The following is a 16,719-nucleotide window of genomic DNA, read 5'->3' as shown; positions in this document are numbered from 1 at the left end:
TGCATGGTGAAGACGGAGAGCCCTGTGCTGACCAGTTCCTGCAGAGAGCTGCTCTCCAGGTAAGCCAGCCTTGGTGGGAGCCAACCTTTCCCAACTCCTGAGCCTCAGGGCTGCGGATGTGGCTCCAGAGGGTGTAGGTTCCAGTGCTGTGGGCCTCTTAGAGCGACAGGGGCTGCCTGCCTGGCTGCCGTCCTTGCTGAGCCCAGAAGTGGAGCGTCTGCCTGCCAGAGTCCCAGAGCTGCCTGCGCACCACTGCCTTCTCCCCACAGGGTCTTCCTGGCTTTGGTGGAAGAGGTAGAGGACCGAGGCACTGTGGTTGCCCAGGGAGGCGGCAGGGTAAGCTGGTTTACACCCCCCTTCCTGATGGCTGAGCCGTCAGCCTATAAAACATGACTCAGCAGCTGCCATGCTAGAGCTGGGTGTTAGATGTGGGACAGAAAAACATTATTCATGGTCAGAGGAACATTGTCCCGCTGAGAGAGTGACACGGAAGCGGGCAGGCTCCTTGGCCCCTCCACACTGGTGGCTGTGAAGGTCCTAGGCTCTACTATTCCTTTGTCTCATTTACCTCCATGGCCCTGGTGCCCAGCACAATCCATGTCCAGCCCTTATGAGGTGTTTCAGGAAGTGTTTGGGTGCAGAGGGTCTGCACAGGGAGTCAAGCCTGGGGAGAGGGAGGAGGGTAAAGGTGGGACGGTCAGGGACTGGGGGCCTGATGGTTGGGGTCTTACACTCCCAGGCATGTCCTAAGCAGTGACGGGCTTGTTCCTACAGGCACTGATCCCGCTGGCCCTGGAAGGCACGGACGTGGGGCAGACAAAGGCAGCCCAGGCCCTTGCCAAGCTCACCATCACCTCCAACCCCGAGATGACCTTCCCTGGTGAGCGGGTGCGTATCTTCCTGCCCCGTCCTTTCTACTCCCTCTGTCCCTGATGGCCTGTGGGCTGGGCTGTAGCTCCCCTTTGGGACCAGCAGGAAGTTTCAGCTTTGCCAAACCCTGGGGCAGGGAGGACAGCCTGAGACAGCAGTACTCTCTTAGGGGTGGGCTCCTCCCTGCAGGGTTGGTGGGGCTTGTGGGGCCTGCAGCAAGTACCCGACAGGTGGGTGCATGTTGCAGATCTATGAGGTGGTCCGGCCCCTTGTCTCCCTGCTGCACCTCAACTGCTCAGGCCTGCAGAACTTCGAGGCGCTCATGGCCCTAACAAACCTGGCTGGGATCAGCGAGAGGCTCCGGTAAGGTCCCTTGGGATTGCGGGGCCTGGACCAGGCATCAGGATTTGGAATATCCCCCACAGCAGTTTACACAGTGGGAAATGCTCCTCGGTCATTGGCTTCTGTGAGCCTCACAGTGACTCCTCTGCATCATTAGAGAGGAGGAGACAGGCCGAGAGGCAGCATGGCATGGCAGACTCTAGAGTCAGACTGCCTAGCTTCCCTGATTGCAAATGGGTAACCTCAGGCAAGTTATTTAACTGCTCTGCCTCAGTTTTTCCCTCTGTGAAATGGGATGATTATAGTACCTACCTCATGGCATAGTGATGAGGAGAATAAAATGAGAAAATACACTTAAAAGTACTTACTACATGGGTACCTGGCCCCTAGCATTGTGCCATATCAGCATGTTTTAGTTTTTTTTTTTTTTGAGACGGAGTGTTGCTCTATTGCCCAGGCTAGAGTACAGTGGTACAATCCCAGCGCACTGCAACCTCCACCTCCCAGGTTTAAGTGATTCTCCTGCTTCAGCCTCCTGAGTAGCTGGGATTATAGGCGCACGCCACCACGCCCAGCTAATTTTTGTATTTTTCTAGAGACATGGTTTCACCACGTTGGTCAGGCTGTTCTAGATTTCCTGACCTTGTGATCTGCCCACCTCAGCCTCCCAAAATGCTGGGATTACAGGCATGAGCCACTGCGCCCGGCCAGCATGTTTTAGTTTTATTACTAACTGTGACTTTGAACATATTACTCATTACTTAGCCCGTTTCCTATTCTGCAGAACAGTAGTGATGATGATCACACTAGTACCTTTACCGTAGGGCCATGGTGAGGATTAAGTAAGATGATCCAGGTGCCTGGTCAGGGTAAATACTCAGATGAGGCCGGGCACGGTGGCTCACGCCTGTAATCCCGACACTTTGGGAGGATGAGGCAGGAGGATCACTGGAGCCCAGACGTTCAAGCCAGTCTGAGCAATGTAGTAATACCTCGTCCCTATTTAAAAAAGAAATTAAGGAAAACATCAGGAACAATAGCTAATGGATGCTGGACTTTTAATACCTGGGTGATGGGATGATCTGTGCAGTAAACCACCATGGCACACGGTTACTTATGTAACAAACCTGCACATCCTACACATGTACTGCTGAACTTAACAGTTGGAAAAAAAATTAGCAAGGTGTGGTGGCATGCACCTGTAGTCCCAGCTACTAGAGAGGCTGAGGCAGGAGGATCACTTGAGCCTGGGGGATCAATGCTACAGCAGTGAGCTGTGATCATGCCACTGTACTCCAGCCACTGTACTCCAGGGTGACAGAGTGAGATCCTGCCTCAAAAAAACACAAAAGCAAAAACCCTCAAATGTTAGGCGTTAGCCTCACCATCACAACCACCCTGGTCTTCTGCCTCCTAATTTTGAGTATTTTCCACAATCCTATGCTATTTCCCAGGCCTGGTTAGAAGGCTAAGAAGCACTGTAGTTCCTGTCTGGTGCAAGAGGGTCCTTGGACATTGCCAAGAGAAATCCTCAGCCCAGGACTTGATTGCATGAGGGTGTGGATGCAAGGGTGGAGCGGATGTAGAAACTCTGATGATGCTGCCTGTGTTAGTCTGTTCTTGCATTGCTGTAAAGGAATACCTGAGACTAGGTAATTTATAAAGAAAAGAGGTTTAATTGGTTCATGGTTCTACAGGCTGTGTAAGTATGGCATCAGCATTTGCTTAGCTTCTGAGGAGGCCTCAGAGAGCTTTTTCTCATAGTAGAAGGCAAAGCAGGAGCAGGCACGTCACCCGGTGAAAGGAGGAGGAAGAGACAGTGGGGGGAGATGCCACACACTTTTTTTTTTTTTTTTTTTTTTGAGATGGAGTCTCCCTCTGTCATCCAGGCTGGAGTGCAGTGGCATGATCTTGGCTCACTGCAACTTCCACCTCCTGGGTTCAAGCGATTCTCCTGCTTCAGCCTCCCCAAGTAGCTGGGACTACAGGTGCACACCACCACGCCCAGCTAATTTTTTTTTTTGTATTATTAGCAGAGACAAGTTTTCACCATGTTGGCCAGGCTGGTCTCGAACTCTTGACGTCAAATCATCTGCCTGCCTTGGCCTCCTAGAGTGCTGGGATTACAGGTGTGAGCCACCACACTCGGCCGAGATGCCACACACTTTTAAACAACCAGATCTCATGAGAACTCATTATCACGAGGACAGCACCAAGCCATAAGGGACCCATCCCATGACCCAGTCACTTCCCATCAGGCCCTACCTCCAACACTGGGGATTACAGTTCAACATTAGGGTTAGAAAGGACAACATCCAAACTGTATCCCTGCTGCTCCCTCCGGTGGCCCTGCAGGCAGAAGATCCTGAAGGAGAAGGCTGTGCCCATGATAGAAGGCTACATGTTTGAGGAGCATGAGATGATCCGCCGGGCAGCCACAGAGTGCATGTGTAACTTGGCCATGAGCAAGGAGGTAAGGGTTGATCCAGGTGCTCATGACAGGTGGGGATGCAGAGGTACCTGTGCCCTGGCTGGCCTTTGCACCCAGCTGACTTGGTCCACTCCCCACATCTGGCCACAGGTGCAGGACCTCTTCGAAGCCCAGGGCAATGACCGGCTGAAGCTGCTGGTGCTGTACAGTGGAGAGGATGATGAGCTGCTACAGCGGGCGGCTGCCGGGGGCTTGGCCATGCTCACCTCCATGCGGCCCACGCTCTGCAGCCGCATTCCCCAAGTGGTCAGTGCCTCTTCTCAGTGGGGGAGTGGGGATGGACCAGGAACTCCCAGCATGGTGGCAGCTGAAGGGGACAGTCCTAGGGTGTGTGGGTGTGTCCCTTGCCAAGTTTGAGCCTGTTGCTTGGGGGTCATATCTACCCTGTTTCTCACAGACCACACACTGGCTGGAGATCCTGCAGGCCCTGCTTCTGAGTTCTAACCGGGAGCTGCAGCACCGGGGTGCCGTGGTGGTGCTGAACATGGTGGAGGCCTCAAGGCAGATTGCCAGCACCCTGATGGAGAGTGAGATGATGGAGATCTTGTCAGTGCTAGCTAAGGGTGACCAGAGCCCTGTCACAAGGGCTGCTGCAGCCTGCCTGGACAAAGCAGTGGAATATGGGCTTATCCAACCCAACCAAGATGGAGAGTGAGGGGGCTGTCCCTGGGCCCAAGGCTCATGCACATGCTACCTATTGTGGCACAGACAGCAAGGACAGAAGCAGCTTTGGCTGGTGGTGGCTGGCATGCCCAATACTCTCGCCCCTCCTCGCTTGCTGCCCTAGGATGTCCTCTGTTCTGAGTCAGCGGCCACGTTCAGTCACACAGCCCTGCTTGGCCAGCACTGCCTGCAGCCTCACTGCGAGGGGCCCTTTCTCTGTACTACTGTAGTCAACTGGGAATGGGGAAGGTGCATCCCAACACAGCCTGTGGATCCTGAGGCATCCGGAAGGGCACACACATCAGCAGCCTCACCAGCTATGAGCGTGGCCTGAGCCTGCTATCAGGCCTGCCCCTCCAATAAAAGTGTGTAGTACTCCACTGTGTGCCCTGTCCTTGGGCAGGGAGGGCTGCTGTGGGTGGGAGTCTCTGAGTGTGGATGAGTATGGGTGTGAGCTGGGCGTGGGTGAGTGTGCAATGGAGCTTCACAGTGGCAAAGCCACCTCCATGGAAGGAATCCAGTGGATTCCCCAACCAGGGCCCAATGAGTTGCTTCTTAATCCTATTGAAGGGACAAAGAGTAAGCCTAGGAAGCTAATCAATAAGAAACTCGCCAGACGTGGTGCCTCAAGCTTGTAATCCCAGCACTTTGGGAGACAGGCAGGTGGATCACTTGAAGTCAGGGGTTTGAGACCAGCCTGGGCAACATGGCAAAACCCTTTCTTTCTTTCTTTTTTTTTTTTTTTTTTGAGGCGGAGTCTGGTTCTCTTGCCCAGGCTGGAGTGCAGTGGCCGGATCTCAGCTCACTGCAAACTCCGCCTTCCGGGTTCACGCCATTCTCCTTCCTCAGCCTCCCGAGTAGCTGGGACTACAGGCGCCCGCCACCTTGCCCGGCTAGTTTTTTGTATTTTTTAGTAGAGACGGGGTTTCACTGTGTTAGCCAGGATGGTCTCAATCTCCTGACCTCGTGATCCGCCCGTCTCGGCCTCCCAAAGTGCTGGGATTACAGGCTTGAGTCACCGCGCCCGGCCAAAACCCTTTCTTTATTAAAAACACACACACACACACACACACACAAAAAATGAGCAGAGTGTGGTGGTGTGCATTTGTAATCCCAGCTACTCGGGAGGCTGAGGCACGAAAATGGCTTGCACCTGAAGGAGGAGGCTGCAGTGAGCCAATATTGTGTCACTACGCTCCAGCCTGGGCGACAGAGCCAGACCCTATCTCAAAAAATATTAAACTATCCTAATAAATCGTTTAGGGTACAGCCTCCCATATGCTGGGCCTTCAACACTTTTGTCTTTATATTGGAAGTCGTCTGTGGCCTCTGCGGAGAGGGCGCTTGGGGGTTGGGATTGGTGGCCAGCTGAGCCTGGTTGAAGGACGGTTTGGGCCGCGCCCACCACCCTAGCCTGTTTCAAGGAGGGGTAAGCCCAGCGTGAGGCTCATTGGCTCGACAGGGGCACGTGATGGGTCCTGAGCCAATCCGTGGAAGGTAAAAGCTGCTTCCTGTTTGGGCATCTGTCCGCCGCGGGTCTGGTTTTGAGCTGCTGCGGTCCCGGACTGAGGTGGGTGGCGGGGTCCGCCCGTCTTGGGGGTCACTCCTCGTCAACCCTTTAGCTCGGGTCTTAATGAATGTCCTCTCGGCGGTTCTAATCCGAGCTCTATCCCCCCGGGTTCTTGCAGGGACGGGACCACCTGGTCCAACCTCTGCCTTGGTCCAACGCCTCCCGGAGGTTTCAGTCCATTTCACAGACCCGGCGTAGGCCTTGGGACCAGAGCGGCCCTCACAGGGAGGTGAACAGGGTTGCGGCCGTAGCGCCCCGGGCAGCGACGTCACCGCCCTTGCCGGGGATTGGCCGCCTCGCGTCGCACGCCCTTCATACCTTTTCTCCCCGTGGCTGTCGGCGCCCGCTGGGCGGGAGGCCTATTCGGAGGCGGCAGCTCTGCGGCTCGGCGTTTCCTCCAAGGCTGCCCACCAGAAGGACCTGTCCAAGAGGGTGGAGGGCATAGGGTCAAGATCAAGGTCAGAGGCCCCATTAGGTTGGGAGAGGACACGGAAGGGGTTAGGAGCCCAGGAACTGGGGTCGCAGGAGAGACCCAAGATCTGACTTCAGAGGCCTGAAAATGCCAGTGCAATTCTGCTTCAGCCCGGGTGCGGCGGCTCACGCCTGTAATCCTAGCACTTTGGGAGGCCGATGTGGTCGGATCGCTCGAGCCCAGGAGTTCGAGACCAGCCTGGGCAGCATAGCGAGACCTCTGTCTTTATTATATAAATAATTAAAACAAAAACAAAAAAACCTGCTCCAGCCGAATCTGCTTGAAGTGGCATTGCTGTTGTAACCGTCAGACTGTGTTTGTCTCCCCATTTAAGGATTAGCTCCTTGGGAGCAGACAACTGTCCTCACTGGCACAGAGGGGGAGCGCTCAGTAAATTCTTGCTGGACGAATAAACGACTAGATAAGGTACAGTTGAAATCGTGTCTGTATAACTTTCTCAAAACCAACAAGATGTCCAGGGATAATTTTTTTGTCAACGCTAAATACTGGATTCAGTAAGCTCATACTGTGTGTTTATCATGGCATGTACTCGCACCAAACCCTTTATTTGCATTTATTACAACTCTGTGAGGTAGGTTCAAACAGCACCGCCCCCACTTCCCTTTGTAAACTGAAGAAAGGCAACTGGACTCAGGTTAATTGGCCAAGGTCACAAGGCCCCGCTAAGTTGCAGAGGTACTGCCTCCCAAACACTCTTCTGCGTTCCACTGTGGGGTGAGGGGCAGGGCACTGTGTGTGGAGTTCGTGGGACCTGATTTCAGTCCTCTGCCCGTCTCTGTCTAGCTATGAGTGTGTAAGGGTTATTTTCTCTGGGAATCGCTTCTGTAAAACGACCATTTTGGTTCCTAAGATTACATGGGATAAAGTGCCAGATGCTGGGAAGCTGCGGGACGGGGTGGGGGTGTTGGGGGCGCTCGGATCCTAGTCCAGTGCCTAAAGGACAGGCCACTTCGTACCCACTTTGTGGCACGCTGAGCTTGAGCCAAAAGGGAGGACAGGGAAAGTGCCTCACTAAATATTTGAGAATCTTTGTAAATCCGGTGGGGCATTAGCTAGGGCGCCTGCTCAGCGAAACGTTGTGGCACGGCCTCTGCCTTTGTGGTTAGGAGAATGATAGTTTCGCTATTTTATAGATAAGGCAACTCCAGCCCCTGGAAGGCCAGAGACTTGCCAGTGTCCCACTAGCGGGCTCTTTACAAGAATCTCCCTGGGCCCGCCGCAGCCAGGTGGCGGACTGAAGAGCGCGCTGCTGGGGCATGGCGGAGGAGCGGCCAGGGGCCTGGTTCGGCTTCGGTTTTTGCGGCTTCGGGCAGGAGCTGGGCTCCGGACGCGGGCACCAGGTGCACAGCCCTAGTCCTCTGCGGGCGGGCGTCGACGTCTGCCGCGTGAGCGCGAGCTGGAGCTACACCGCCTTCGTGACTCGTGAGCGCTCCCCGCCCCGTCCCCACTTATTCCAGCAGCACTCTCCAGTCGCCTCCCCTCACCGCTGTGGTCATTCCAGGGTGTCTTCCCCATTCAGGCCGCCAGCCCCACATTCTGGGTTGGTCCCCAGTTCGGCCCCTTCCCAGGAACACCCCCGACCCCGCCTCCATTCTGGCCACCCTGCCCCAATCTAGACCAGCCCCCAGCGCCGCCCCCAATTCTAGGCCCTCGGTGCCTGTCCCTTCCCCTCCCTAGCCCTCTCTCCGCCCGGCAGGTGGAGGCCGCGTGGAGCTGTCGGGCTCAGCCAGCGGCGCGGCGGGCGGCTGCAGGGACGCGTGGGCCTCAGAGGGGCTCCTCCTGGTGCTGCGCGCTGGGCCGGGGCCGGAGGCGTTACTGCAGGCCTGGGCGCCCGACTCGGCGCTGCGTGGGGAGCCCTTGTGGGCCCACAATGTGGTGCCCGAGGCCGTAGAGGAAGACGATCCGGGCGGTGAGGCCCAGACTGGGAGGCTACCCCTGTTGCCCTGCGCCCGTGCCTACGTGAGCCCGCGGCCTCCCTTCTACCGGCCTCTGGCTCCGGAGCTGCGGGCGCGCCAGCTGGAGCTGGGCGCCGAGCACGCGTTGCTGCTAGACGCGGCTGGTCAGGTGTTCTCCTGGGGCGGGGGCAGGTGAGCGGGGCCGGGGGCAGGTGAGGGCTGGTGATTGGAGAAGCAAGCGGAGGGGGTCCCCTTAATGTGACTGTAGCTGACGAGGGTCTCCCTTGCTTAGGCATGGACAGCTGGGCCACGGGACCCTGGAGGCAGAGCTGGAGCCACGGCTATTGGAGGCGTTGCAGGGCCTAACCATGGCTGAGGTGGCCGCGGGGGGCTGGCATTCTGTGTGTGTGAGTGGTGAGTGACTTAGTGCTTCTCCAGACGAGCTCATGATCTTGTGCAAACGTTCCTCCTCGTTTTCCGGTTTGGGTGGGTGGCCTACCCAGGCCTCCTTCCAAATTCATCCATCCATCGCCAGTCAGTTATGACTCCTAAATACCTCTCACCCTCGGCCTTCTCTGCTTGCACCATCGCCCACTCACACCTGGACTCTGAAGTTTGTTCCTAGCTTCTCTGTTGCTGGTCTCACTGCCCCTCCTCTCCTCTCCCCACCTGCTACCAGTGAGGACTGTCTTTTAACAGTGCTCCTGAGGGAGTATGGAGTGTGAAGGGGCAGCTGAGCCAAGGAGAAGGGAGAAAGCTGCAGTTGCCTAGGGGACCATGACATGTGGCACAGAGTGGACACTGGGGTGCCCAGCAGGTACCAGGATGGTGATGAGTGTGTCCCTGTGATGATGCCACAGCTGGCCGGAGTGAGGAGTTTCACTTGGTGATCCAGGTGCAACTCCTTCCTAGGCTGTTAAGAGTCCATGCAGAGAGGATGAGGCTGGGAACAGATGATCTTTGCCTGTGTCCGGGGCGCTCAATTCTGGCTGCTACTTAGATTACCTGGAATATTAAAAAGCTACCAATGCCAGGGGGGCCGGGCGTAGGGGCTCACGCCTGTAATCCCAGCACTTTGGGAGGCCAAGGCGAGCAGATCGCGAGGTCAGGAGTTCGAGACCAGCCTGACCAACATGGTGAAACCCCGTCTCAAAAAAAAAAAATACAAAATTAGCTGGGCGCAGTGGTGTGCACCTGTAGTCTCGGGAGGCTGAGGCAGGAGAATCGTTTGAACCTGGGAAATGGAGGTTGCAGTGAGCCGAGATCGTGCCACTGCACTCCAGCCTGGGCGACAGAGTGAGACTGTCTCAAACAAAAACAAAAAACTACCAATGCCTGCTGGGTGCAGTGGTTCAAGCCTGTAATCCCAGCACTTTGGGAGGCCAAGGCGGATAGATCACAAGGTCAGGAGATGGAGACCATCCTGGCCAACATGGTGAAACCCCATCTCTACTAAACATACAAAAATTAGCTGGGCGTGGTGGCATGTGCCTGTAGTCCCAGCTACTCAGGAGGCTAAGGCAAGAGAATTGCTTGAATGCGGGAGGTGGAGGTTGCAGTGAGCCGAGATCATGCCATTGCACTCCAACTTGGGCAACAGAGTGAGACTCAGTCTCAAAAAAAAAAAAAAATACCAAAGCCTTCCCTGGCACCATATTCTCATGGAACCAGCCTGGGCTGGTTGCCAAGCTCAGGAAACTGTGGGCTGAGCCTGGCCACCATGGCAAAACCTCATCTTTGTACCAAAATATGAAAATGAGCTGGACGTGGTGGCTCGTGCCTGTGGTCCCAGCTACTTGGGAGGCTGAGGCTGGAGGATCACTTGAGCTGTGAGCGGAGGTTGCAGTGAGCGAAGATCACGCCACTGCACTCCAGTCTGGGTGACAGAGTGAGACTATCTCAAAGAAAAAAACAAACAAACCCTGGGCTGGAGAGAAGAGAGACCAGAGGGCTGGAAACAACCCACTGAGACGCCCTGCACTCAAGGCCCAGAAGGAGTTTGAGGCCTTTAGTGTAGAGATTGAAGCATGGACGCATCCCGCCAGACTTCCTAGTTTCAGATCATTGTTGGGGCCCTGGGACCTTGGGCCTGGTACTTAACCCCTCTGTGTCATGAATAAAATAGGGATCCTGCGTAAATGGCGATACTGTCATAAAACTACCTGTAGGGCTATTGTGAGAATTAAGTGATTATATTTGAAAAGCACATGAAACATCAGCATGGATTAAGCACTTCATAAAATCAGCTATTAGAAATTTTTAGAATTAGGCAGCTGTTCCAACCAAAAAGCTCTAGTGTTGTGGGAGGCCAGGAAGGGGAGAGCTGTACATGGCTTTCAACAGGACCGCTGCGGGTGCAGTTGAAAAAGGGGCACAGGCCGGCCCAGTGGTGGTTTTATGTATTTATTTAGAGGGATTTTGCCATATTGCTGAGGCTAGTCTGGAACTTTTGAGCTCAAGTGATCCACCCATCTGAACCTCCCAAAGTGCTGGGTTACAGGCATGCGCCACCACACCTGGCCCTGGCCCTGTGGTTTTGAAAGGGAGACCACTGTGGCACTTACAGGGATACGTTTCTAAAATGCGGGGCAATTTGGCAGCATAAGAATGGAAGTGGAAGGTCCACTAAGGGCCTTAAAGGGTGATCTGAAGGCATTGAGGGAGATGGGAACCTAAGACAAGACCCTGGGGCCTGAGAGGAAGCACCTTGGCCTGGAGTGCTGCCTTGGGCAGGGCAGGCTTTAGTTGTCCCCATGAGCGGATGGGATGGGGAAGGGAGTTTGGGTGTATGCAGGGGGTTCACAGTCTGTTTCACGTGTCCCCTTGATGTCTTTCAGAGACTGGGGATATTTATATCTGGGGCTGGAATGAATCGGGGCAGCTGGCCCTGCCCACCAGGAACCTGGCAGAGGATGGAGAGACTGTCGCAAGGGAAGGTGAGGGTCAACTCGGCTCCCACAGCTGTCTCCCCAGGATGTGGCTGTCATTCCTAACTCCTGGCTGTATGCTGGCCTCAGAGCTACACTGCTCAGATGGAGCATGTGAGCCCCCTACGGGAGGGAGCATTGGCAAGGCTGATGCCGGTCTTGGCACAACACACTTGTGCGGTAGTGCCAACCCTGCCTGTAGAATGTAGGGGTTGGGAGCACCAGATTTGGAGCTAGACAGTCATGTGCCTCAGAGCTGTTGTGGTAATAAGTGACAGCGTGAATAAGGTTTAGCTCAGGTCTCAGTTGGCGTTCACATCATTATTACTATAATTCTAAAGCCACAGGACTGAATGAAGATGGTTCTCAGGTGAAGAGAACGGGCCGGGTTGAGGATGGAGCCCCTGCCCCCTTCATAGCTGTCCAGCCCTTCCCAGCATTACTGGATCTCCCCTTGGGCTCAGATGCAGTCAAGGTCAGCTGTGGATCCCGGCACACAGCTGTGGTGACACGTGAGTGGGGCTGGGAGGCTGGTTTAGGATGGAGCAGGAAGGCACTCCACGCCACTCGAGCTGCTGTGGAAAGGGGTGTGGTTGACGGAAAAACTTCTGTTATAAGGCTTCTGTGGCTCATACAGAGCGGCTACCTTGCTCAGTGGATAAGCCCCAACCCCCATGTTGTTTCACAGTAGTTCCCCAGCCTGTCAAGCTCAGAAGATTCTTCCTTCTGGTGGGAGGGTGATACTCTCTGTCCTCCGTACATGGCCACAGACACATTCCCTGTCCGCCGCCACCTCTGACAGCAGGGTCTGTCCAGTCCAGCATGGAGGAAGATTGTGGCGCTCGGTAGTTGGGGCACACAGGAAGATCCGCCACTTTTTCCGTTGGGATCCTTTGCCATGCCACGTGATCAGCCAGTTGTTGAGAATATGTTGTCCTACGCCAGGCACATCTCATGACGATTGTAATGTGCTAGCGGTGGGCTGTGCCAAGCCAGGCTGGATAAATGCCTTGCCAAAGAACAGTAGTGACAACTATTGATTGTTCTTTTGCTTTCAGGAACAGGGGAGCTCTACACCTGGGGCTGGGGTAAGTAAAAGGATTGTTTTTGTGACCATGAAACCAAGGGGAAGAAAGACCTGGGAGTATAGGGCAGGTGACAGAGCCACCAAGACTAGAGGAAGCAGGGGCCTCGGCCAGGTCACTGGGAGGACTAGGACTGCTCCCTCCCTGGGGTTGGAACAGACGTAGGCACACTCAGTCCGAGACCAGACAGGGGAGACATGGAGAGGATATCGGTACCACCTGCCTACCTCTCTGAAAGACTGTCTTAAGGGAGTATCCAACCAGCATTTACAAAGCAGCTTTTTGTGGATGTGACACTGGGTGGATAAAAAGGTATGATGGAAATGTGTGCTCTGAACATCTTAGCTTGGGTAGCAGGGAAGTCTGGAGGAGCATCTTGCCTGGAGTGGCTGGTCGCCACTAGCCTCTTGGGGATACCCAAGTTTGCCTTGCTGTGGGTCTCCTGGAGTCACAGAGCAGTGGGGCATAATCCCAGCACCTCATTTGATAGTCTGGACCCCTTCCTGGAGGGAAAGAAGCAGCAAGACCCAGTGGAAACTATGGCAAAGGGGCTGGTTTCACTTTAGGTAAATATGGACAGCTGGGCCACGAGGACACCACCAGCTTGGATTGGCCCCGCCGTGTGGAATACTTTGTAGATAAGCAACTCCAAGTAAAGGCTGTCACCTGTGGGCCCTGGAACACCTACGTGTATGCTGTGGAGAAAGGGAAGAGCTGACGTGTGTATGTATATGTGTATACAACACCTGTGAAACCCCCCATTCAGGTCAAGGAAAACCATTGCCTGCACCCCAAGGGCCCTGTATTTGCCCCTTCCCATCACAGTTCTGCCTTTCACCCTCAAGCACCATCCTAAAATTGTCTGCACTTTAGAAACACCTGGAGAAAGTTGAAAACTCTGCTGCCTAAGATCAGCATCAATGAAACAATGAAATCAATGAAACAATGAAATCAGAGCCTCTGAGTGTGTGGCCTAGATACTGGTAGATTCAAAGCTCCGCCCACCTCACCCCAGGTAATTTGATGTGTAGCTGAGATTGGGGCACATTCCAGGTCATCTTCCTTTGTCAGTCACTTTCCTGCTTTCGTTTGAATTTTCCCAGCCTTGCATGCATCCTTATACAACATAGTTGTGTTTGCTTTTGAGTATTAGATAAATGGAATCCTGTATATGCGCTTTTGTGTCGTTTTTGTCACTCAGCATTGTGTGATCCATCCTTGTTGGGTCCTGGAGTTCTTTCATTTTTAATGCTATATGGTGTTCCGTTGTATGAATAATACCTCAAGTGATACGGTTTTGTTGATGGTCATTTTGTTTCTGATTTTGGTCATTCCACATAATACTTTTGAGCAGTCTTCTGCACACGTGCACAGGTTCCTTTGCAGAACATTGAGTTGAATTGCTAAGTCAAGGGATACCTTTAATTTTACTAGATAACTGTTTTCCACCAGCAGGGTGGTGTTTACTGTGGCTGAAATGTCAGGTAGATGCACACTGGTTTTAATTTGCATTTCCCTGAATACTGATGAGGTTGAGTAGCTTTTCATTTGTGTATTGGATGGCTGGCATGGTGGCTCACACCTGTAGTCCCAGCACTTTGGGAGGCTAAGTGGGGTGATTGCTTGAGGTGAAGAGTTCATATGTTTCTTGGCCATTTGTAGTTTTTCTGTTGTGAAGTGCCTGTTCAAGTTTTCTGGCCTTTCAAAATGTTCTGTATTTTCCTTAGTGATTTTTCTTTTGGCTATTTCAGATCCAAGTCTTTTGAGAGTTAGTATTCAGAGTATCTACTGCTACCGTGTAGTTTGTTGTTTCAATACCAGTCTCTCCTGGTATTACCAATTTTTGTTTGATACTTAGGTGATGCTTACTCCATGCCAGGTAAGGGTCAAAGTGCTTTACAAGTATTAACTTATTTTGATAAAGTAAGTTTAACATCAGTAGTTTTCTTTATGGTTAAATTGTATTTCTGCATGTGTGTGTCTGTGGTTTAGCAAATGTTTCCCACCCATGGAGTCTTTAAGTTTTTTTTTTTTTTCTCTTTTTTATTGTGGTAAAATATACTGAACATAAAATGTATGTTCAATAAAAGAGAAAAATTTTTTTAACCATTTTTAAGTTCATAGTTCAGTGACATATGCATTTACTGTGCGGCAACCGTCACTATGCATTTCCAGAACTTTTTCATCATTCCATGCTGAGACTCTGCACATTAAACACTTAACTCCCCACTCTCCCCTTCCCCAGCCCCTGGCAACCACAGTCCTAACCTTCTGTTTCTATGACTACTGTAAGTGCCTCATGTAAGTGTAATCCCATAGTATTTGTCTTTTCATGACTGGCTTATTTCACTTAGCAGCATGTCCTCCAAGTTCATCCATGATGTAGCTTATGTATCCGGACTTCCTGCCTTTTAAAGGCTAAGATTCTGTTGTACGTGTGTGCTGCATTTTATTCATCCGTGCATTGGTGGATAGTTGAGTTGTTCACTACAGTGAATAATGCTGCTGTGAACATGGGTGTACAACTCTGAGTCTCTGCTTTCAGTTCTTTTGGATATATACCCAGAATGGAATTGCTTGTGTGGTAATTCTAATTTTTTTTGAGGAACTGCCCTACTGTTTCCCACAGAGGCTGCATCATTTTACATTCCCACTAGAAGTGTACACGAATCCTAATTTCTCCACATCTATATTTGTTTTCTATTTGTTGGTTAATAGCCATCCTAATGGGTATGAAGTGGGTTTCATTGTAGGTTTTGTTTTTTTTTTTTGGACAGGGTCTCTTTGTTGCCCAGGCTGGAGTACAGCCTCCACCTCCTGGGTTTAAGCCATCCTCCCGGGTAGCTGGGGCTACAGGCACGTGCCACCACATCTGGCTAGTTTTTTGTATTTTTAGTAGAGATGGGGTTGTGCCATGTTGCCCAGGCTGGTCTCGAACTGCTGGGCTCATGCAATCCACTTGCCTTAGCCTCCCAAAGTACTAGGATTATAGGCATGAGCCATCATGCCCAGCCAAGCCATTTTTTAAAATGGACAGAAGTCAACAAAGATGACAAAAGGATGGCAAATAAGCATATGAAAAGATGCTCTACATCATTAGTCATTAGGGAATTGTAAATGGAAACAATAGTGAGATACCACTTCATACACAGAATAACTAGAATTATATAAAGGCTGAACATACCAACTGTTGGTGAAGATGTGGAGAAACTGGAACCTTCATACATTACTGGTAGGAATGTAAAATGGTACAACTGCTTTGGCAAACAGTTTGGCATTTCTTTTTTCTTTGAGATGGAGTCTTGCTCTGTTGCCCAGGCTGGAGTGCAGTGGCACAGTCTTGGCTCACTGCAACCTCCACCTCCTGAGTTCAAGCAATTCTCCTGCCTCAGCCTCCTGAATAGCTGAGTTTACAGGTGTGTGCCACCACACCCAGCTAATTTTTGTATTTTTAGTAGAGACGGGGGTTTCACCATGTTGGCCAGGCTGGTCTTGAACTCCTGACCTTGTGATCTGCCCACCTTAGCCTCCCAAAGTGCTGGGATTAGAGGCATGAGCCACCATGCCAGCCCAGTTTGGCATTTCTTAAAAAGTTAAGTGTATACCTACCACAGATGTGATCCAGCCATTTCACTCCTAGGTATTTATCCAGAAAAAAATATATATCCATACAAAAACTTGTATATGAATGTTTATAGCAGCCTTATTTTTAATAGCCAAAAACTGGAGAAAAGCCAAATGTGAAAAATAAACCTAATAAATAAACCTGTAGAAAATGCAAACTAATCTGTAGTAACAAAGAAATTGGTGGGCCGGGTACAGTGGCTCATGCCTGTAATCCCAGCACTTTGGGAGGCTGAGGTGGGCGGATCATGAGGTCAGGAGATCGAGACCATCCTGGCTAACACAGTGAAACCCTGTCTCTACTAAAAATACAAAAATTTACTGGGTGTGGTGGCACACGCCTGCAGTCCGAGCTACTCGGGAGGCTGAGGCGGGAGAATCCCTTGAACCTGGGAGGCAGAGTTGAGATTGCGCCACTGCACTCCAGCCTGGCAAGAACGAGACTCCATGTCAAAAAAAAAAAATCAGTGGTTGCTGTGCAGGGTGAGGCTGGGAAGGAGGAATGAGAAAGGGGTGGGAGGAAACTTCTGGGGTATATATGCTTGGTTAACTTGACTGTAGTGATGGTTTTTCTGTCTTACCCTTCACATGTGTACAGTTTATATCCATCCTCCCTCAGTAATGCTGTTGAAGTTGGGCAGCCTCCCCATATTGAGACAAATGACATTGAAGCCAGAAGCTTCCTAGGACTCCCTTTGCTCTTTACACATCAGGGGTTAGGTTTTATATTTCTCACAAAAAATTAGAATAAGAGATATT

At 52.1% G+C, this 16,719-nt stretch overlaps 2 protein-coding genes across 4 annotated transcripts in view; both read left to right on the top strand.

The window, feature by feature from the left end:
* UNC45A (unc-45 homolog A (C. elegans)) overlaps positions 1-4,746 on the top strand; it is a 20,586-nt gene extending 15,840 nt beyond the window's left edge. For both annotated transcript variants that reach the window (XM_011978361.1, XM_011978360.1), the window contains exons 18-20: positions 3,568-3,685; positions 3,794-3,949; positions 4,101-4,746. In XM_011978361.1, the coding sequence (XP_011833751.1) occupies positions 3,568-3,685; positions 3,794-3,949; positions 4,101-4,358 (532 nt within the window). In that variant the 3' untranslated portion in view covers positions 4,359-4,746. The remainder of the gene's footprint in view (positions 1-3,567; positions 3,686-3,793; positions 3,950-4,100) is intronic.
* Positions 4,747-5,858: 1,112 nt separating this feature from the next.
* RCCD1 (RCC1 domain containing 1) lies at positions 5,859-14,445 on the top strand. 2 transcript variants are annotated; one of them, XM_011978359.1, is made up of 9 exons: positions 5,865-5,936; positions 6,749-6,834; positions 7,563-7,851; positions 8,126-8,516; positions 8,617-8,738; positions 11,162-11,260; positions 11,593-11,763; positions 12,310-12,339; positions 12,903-14,445. In XM_011978359.1, exons 3-9 carry the CDS (start codon positions 7,686-7,688, stop codon positions 13,052-13,054), a joined length of 1,131 nt encoding a protein of 376 aa, XP_011833749.1. In that variant the 5' UTR covers positions 5,865-5,936; positions 6,749-6,834; positions 7,563-7,685; the 3' UTR covers positions 13,055-14,445. The 2 variants fall into 2 exon arrangements, with proteins under 2 accessions (XP_011833747.1, XP_011833749.1); XM_011978357.1 differs by lacking the exon at positions 6,749-6,834 and having other exon boundaries at positions 5,859-5,936.
* The last annotated feature ends 2,274 nt before the right edge of the window (positions 14,446-16,719 follow it).

This window comes from Mandrillus leucophaeus, unplaced genomic scaffold, assembly GCF_000951045.1.
Source record: "Mandrillus leucophaeus isolate KB7577 unplaced genomic scaffold, Mleu.le_1.0 Scaffold193, whole genome shotgun sequence".
Taxonomy (NCBI): domain Eukaryota; kingdom Metazoa; phylum Chordata; class Mammalia; order Primates; family Cercopithecidae; genus Mandrillus; species Mandrillus leucophaeus.
The sequence above is the reverse complement of the archived record's forward strand: the minus strand, read 5'-3'. Positions and strand labels throughout refer to the sequence as shown.

Coding starts and splice junctions, on each gene's coding strand:
- RCCD1 (XM_011978357.1), top strand. CDS start 7,686: ATGGCGGAGGAGCGGCCAGGGGCCTGGTTCGGCTTCGGTTTTTGCGGC. Junction 7,852..8,125: donor CTACACCGCCTTCGTGACTC/GTGAGCGCTCCC, acceptor TCCGCCCGGCAG/GTGGAGGCCGCGTGGAGCTG. Junction 11,764..12,309: donor GCACACAGCTGTGGTGACAC/GTGAGTGGGGCT, acceptor TTTTGCTTTCAG/GAACAGGGGAGCTCTACACC.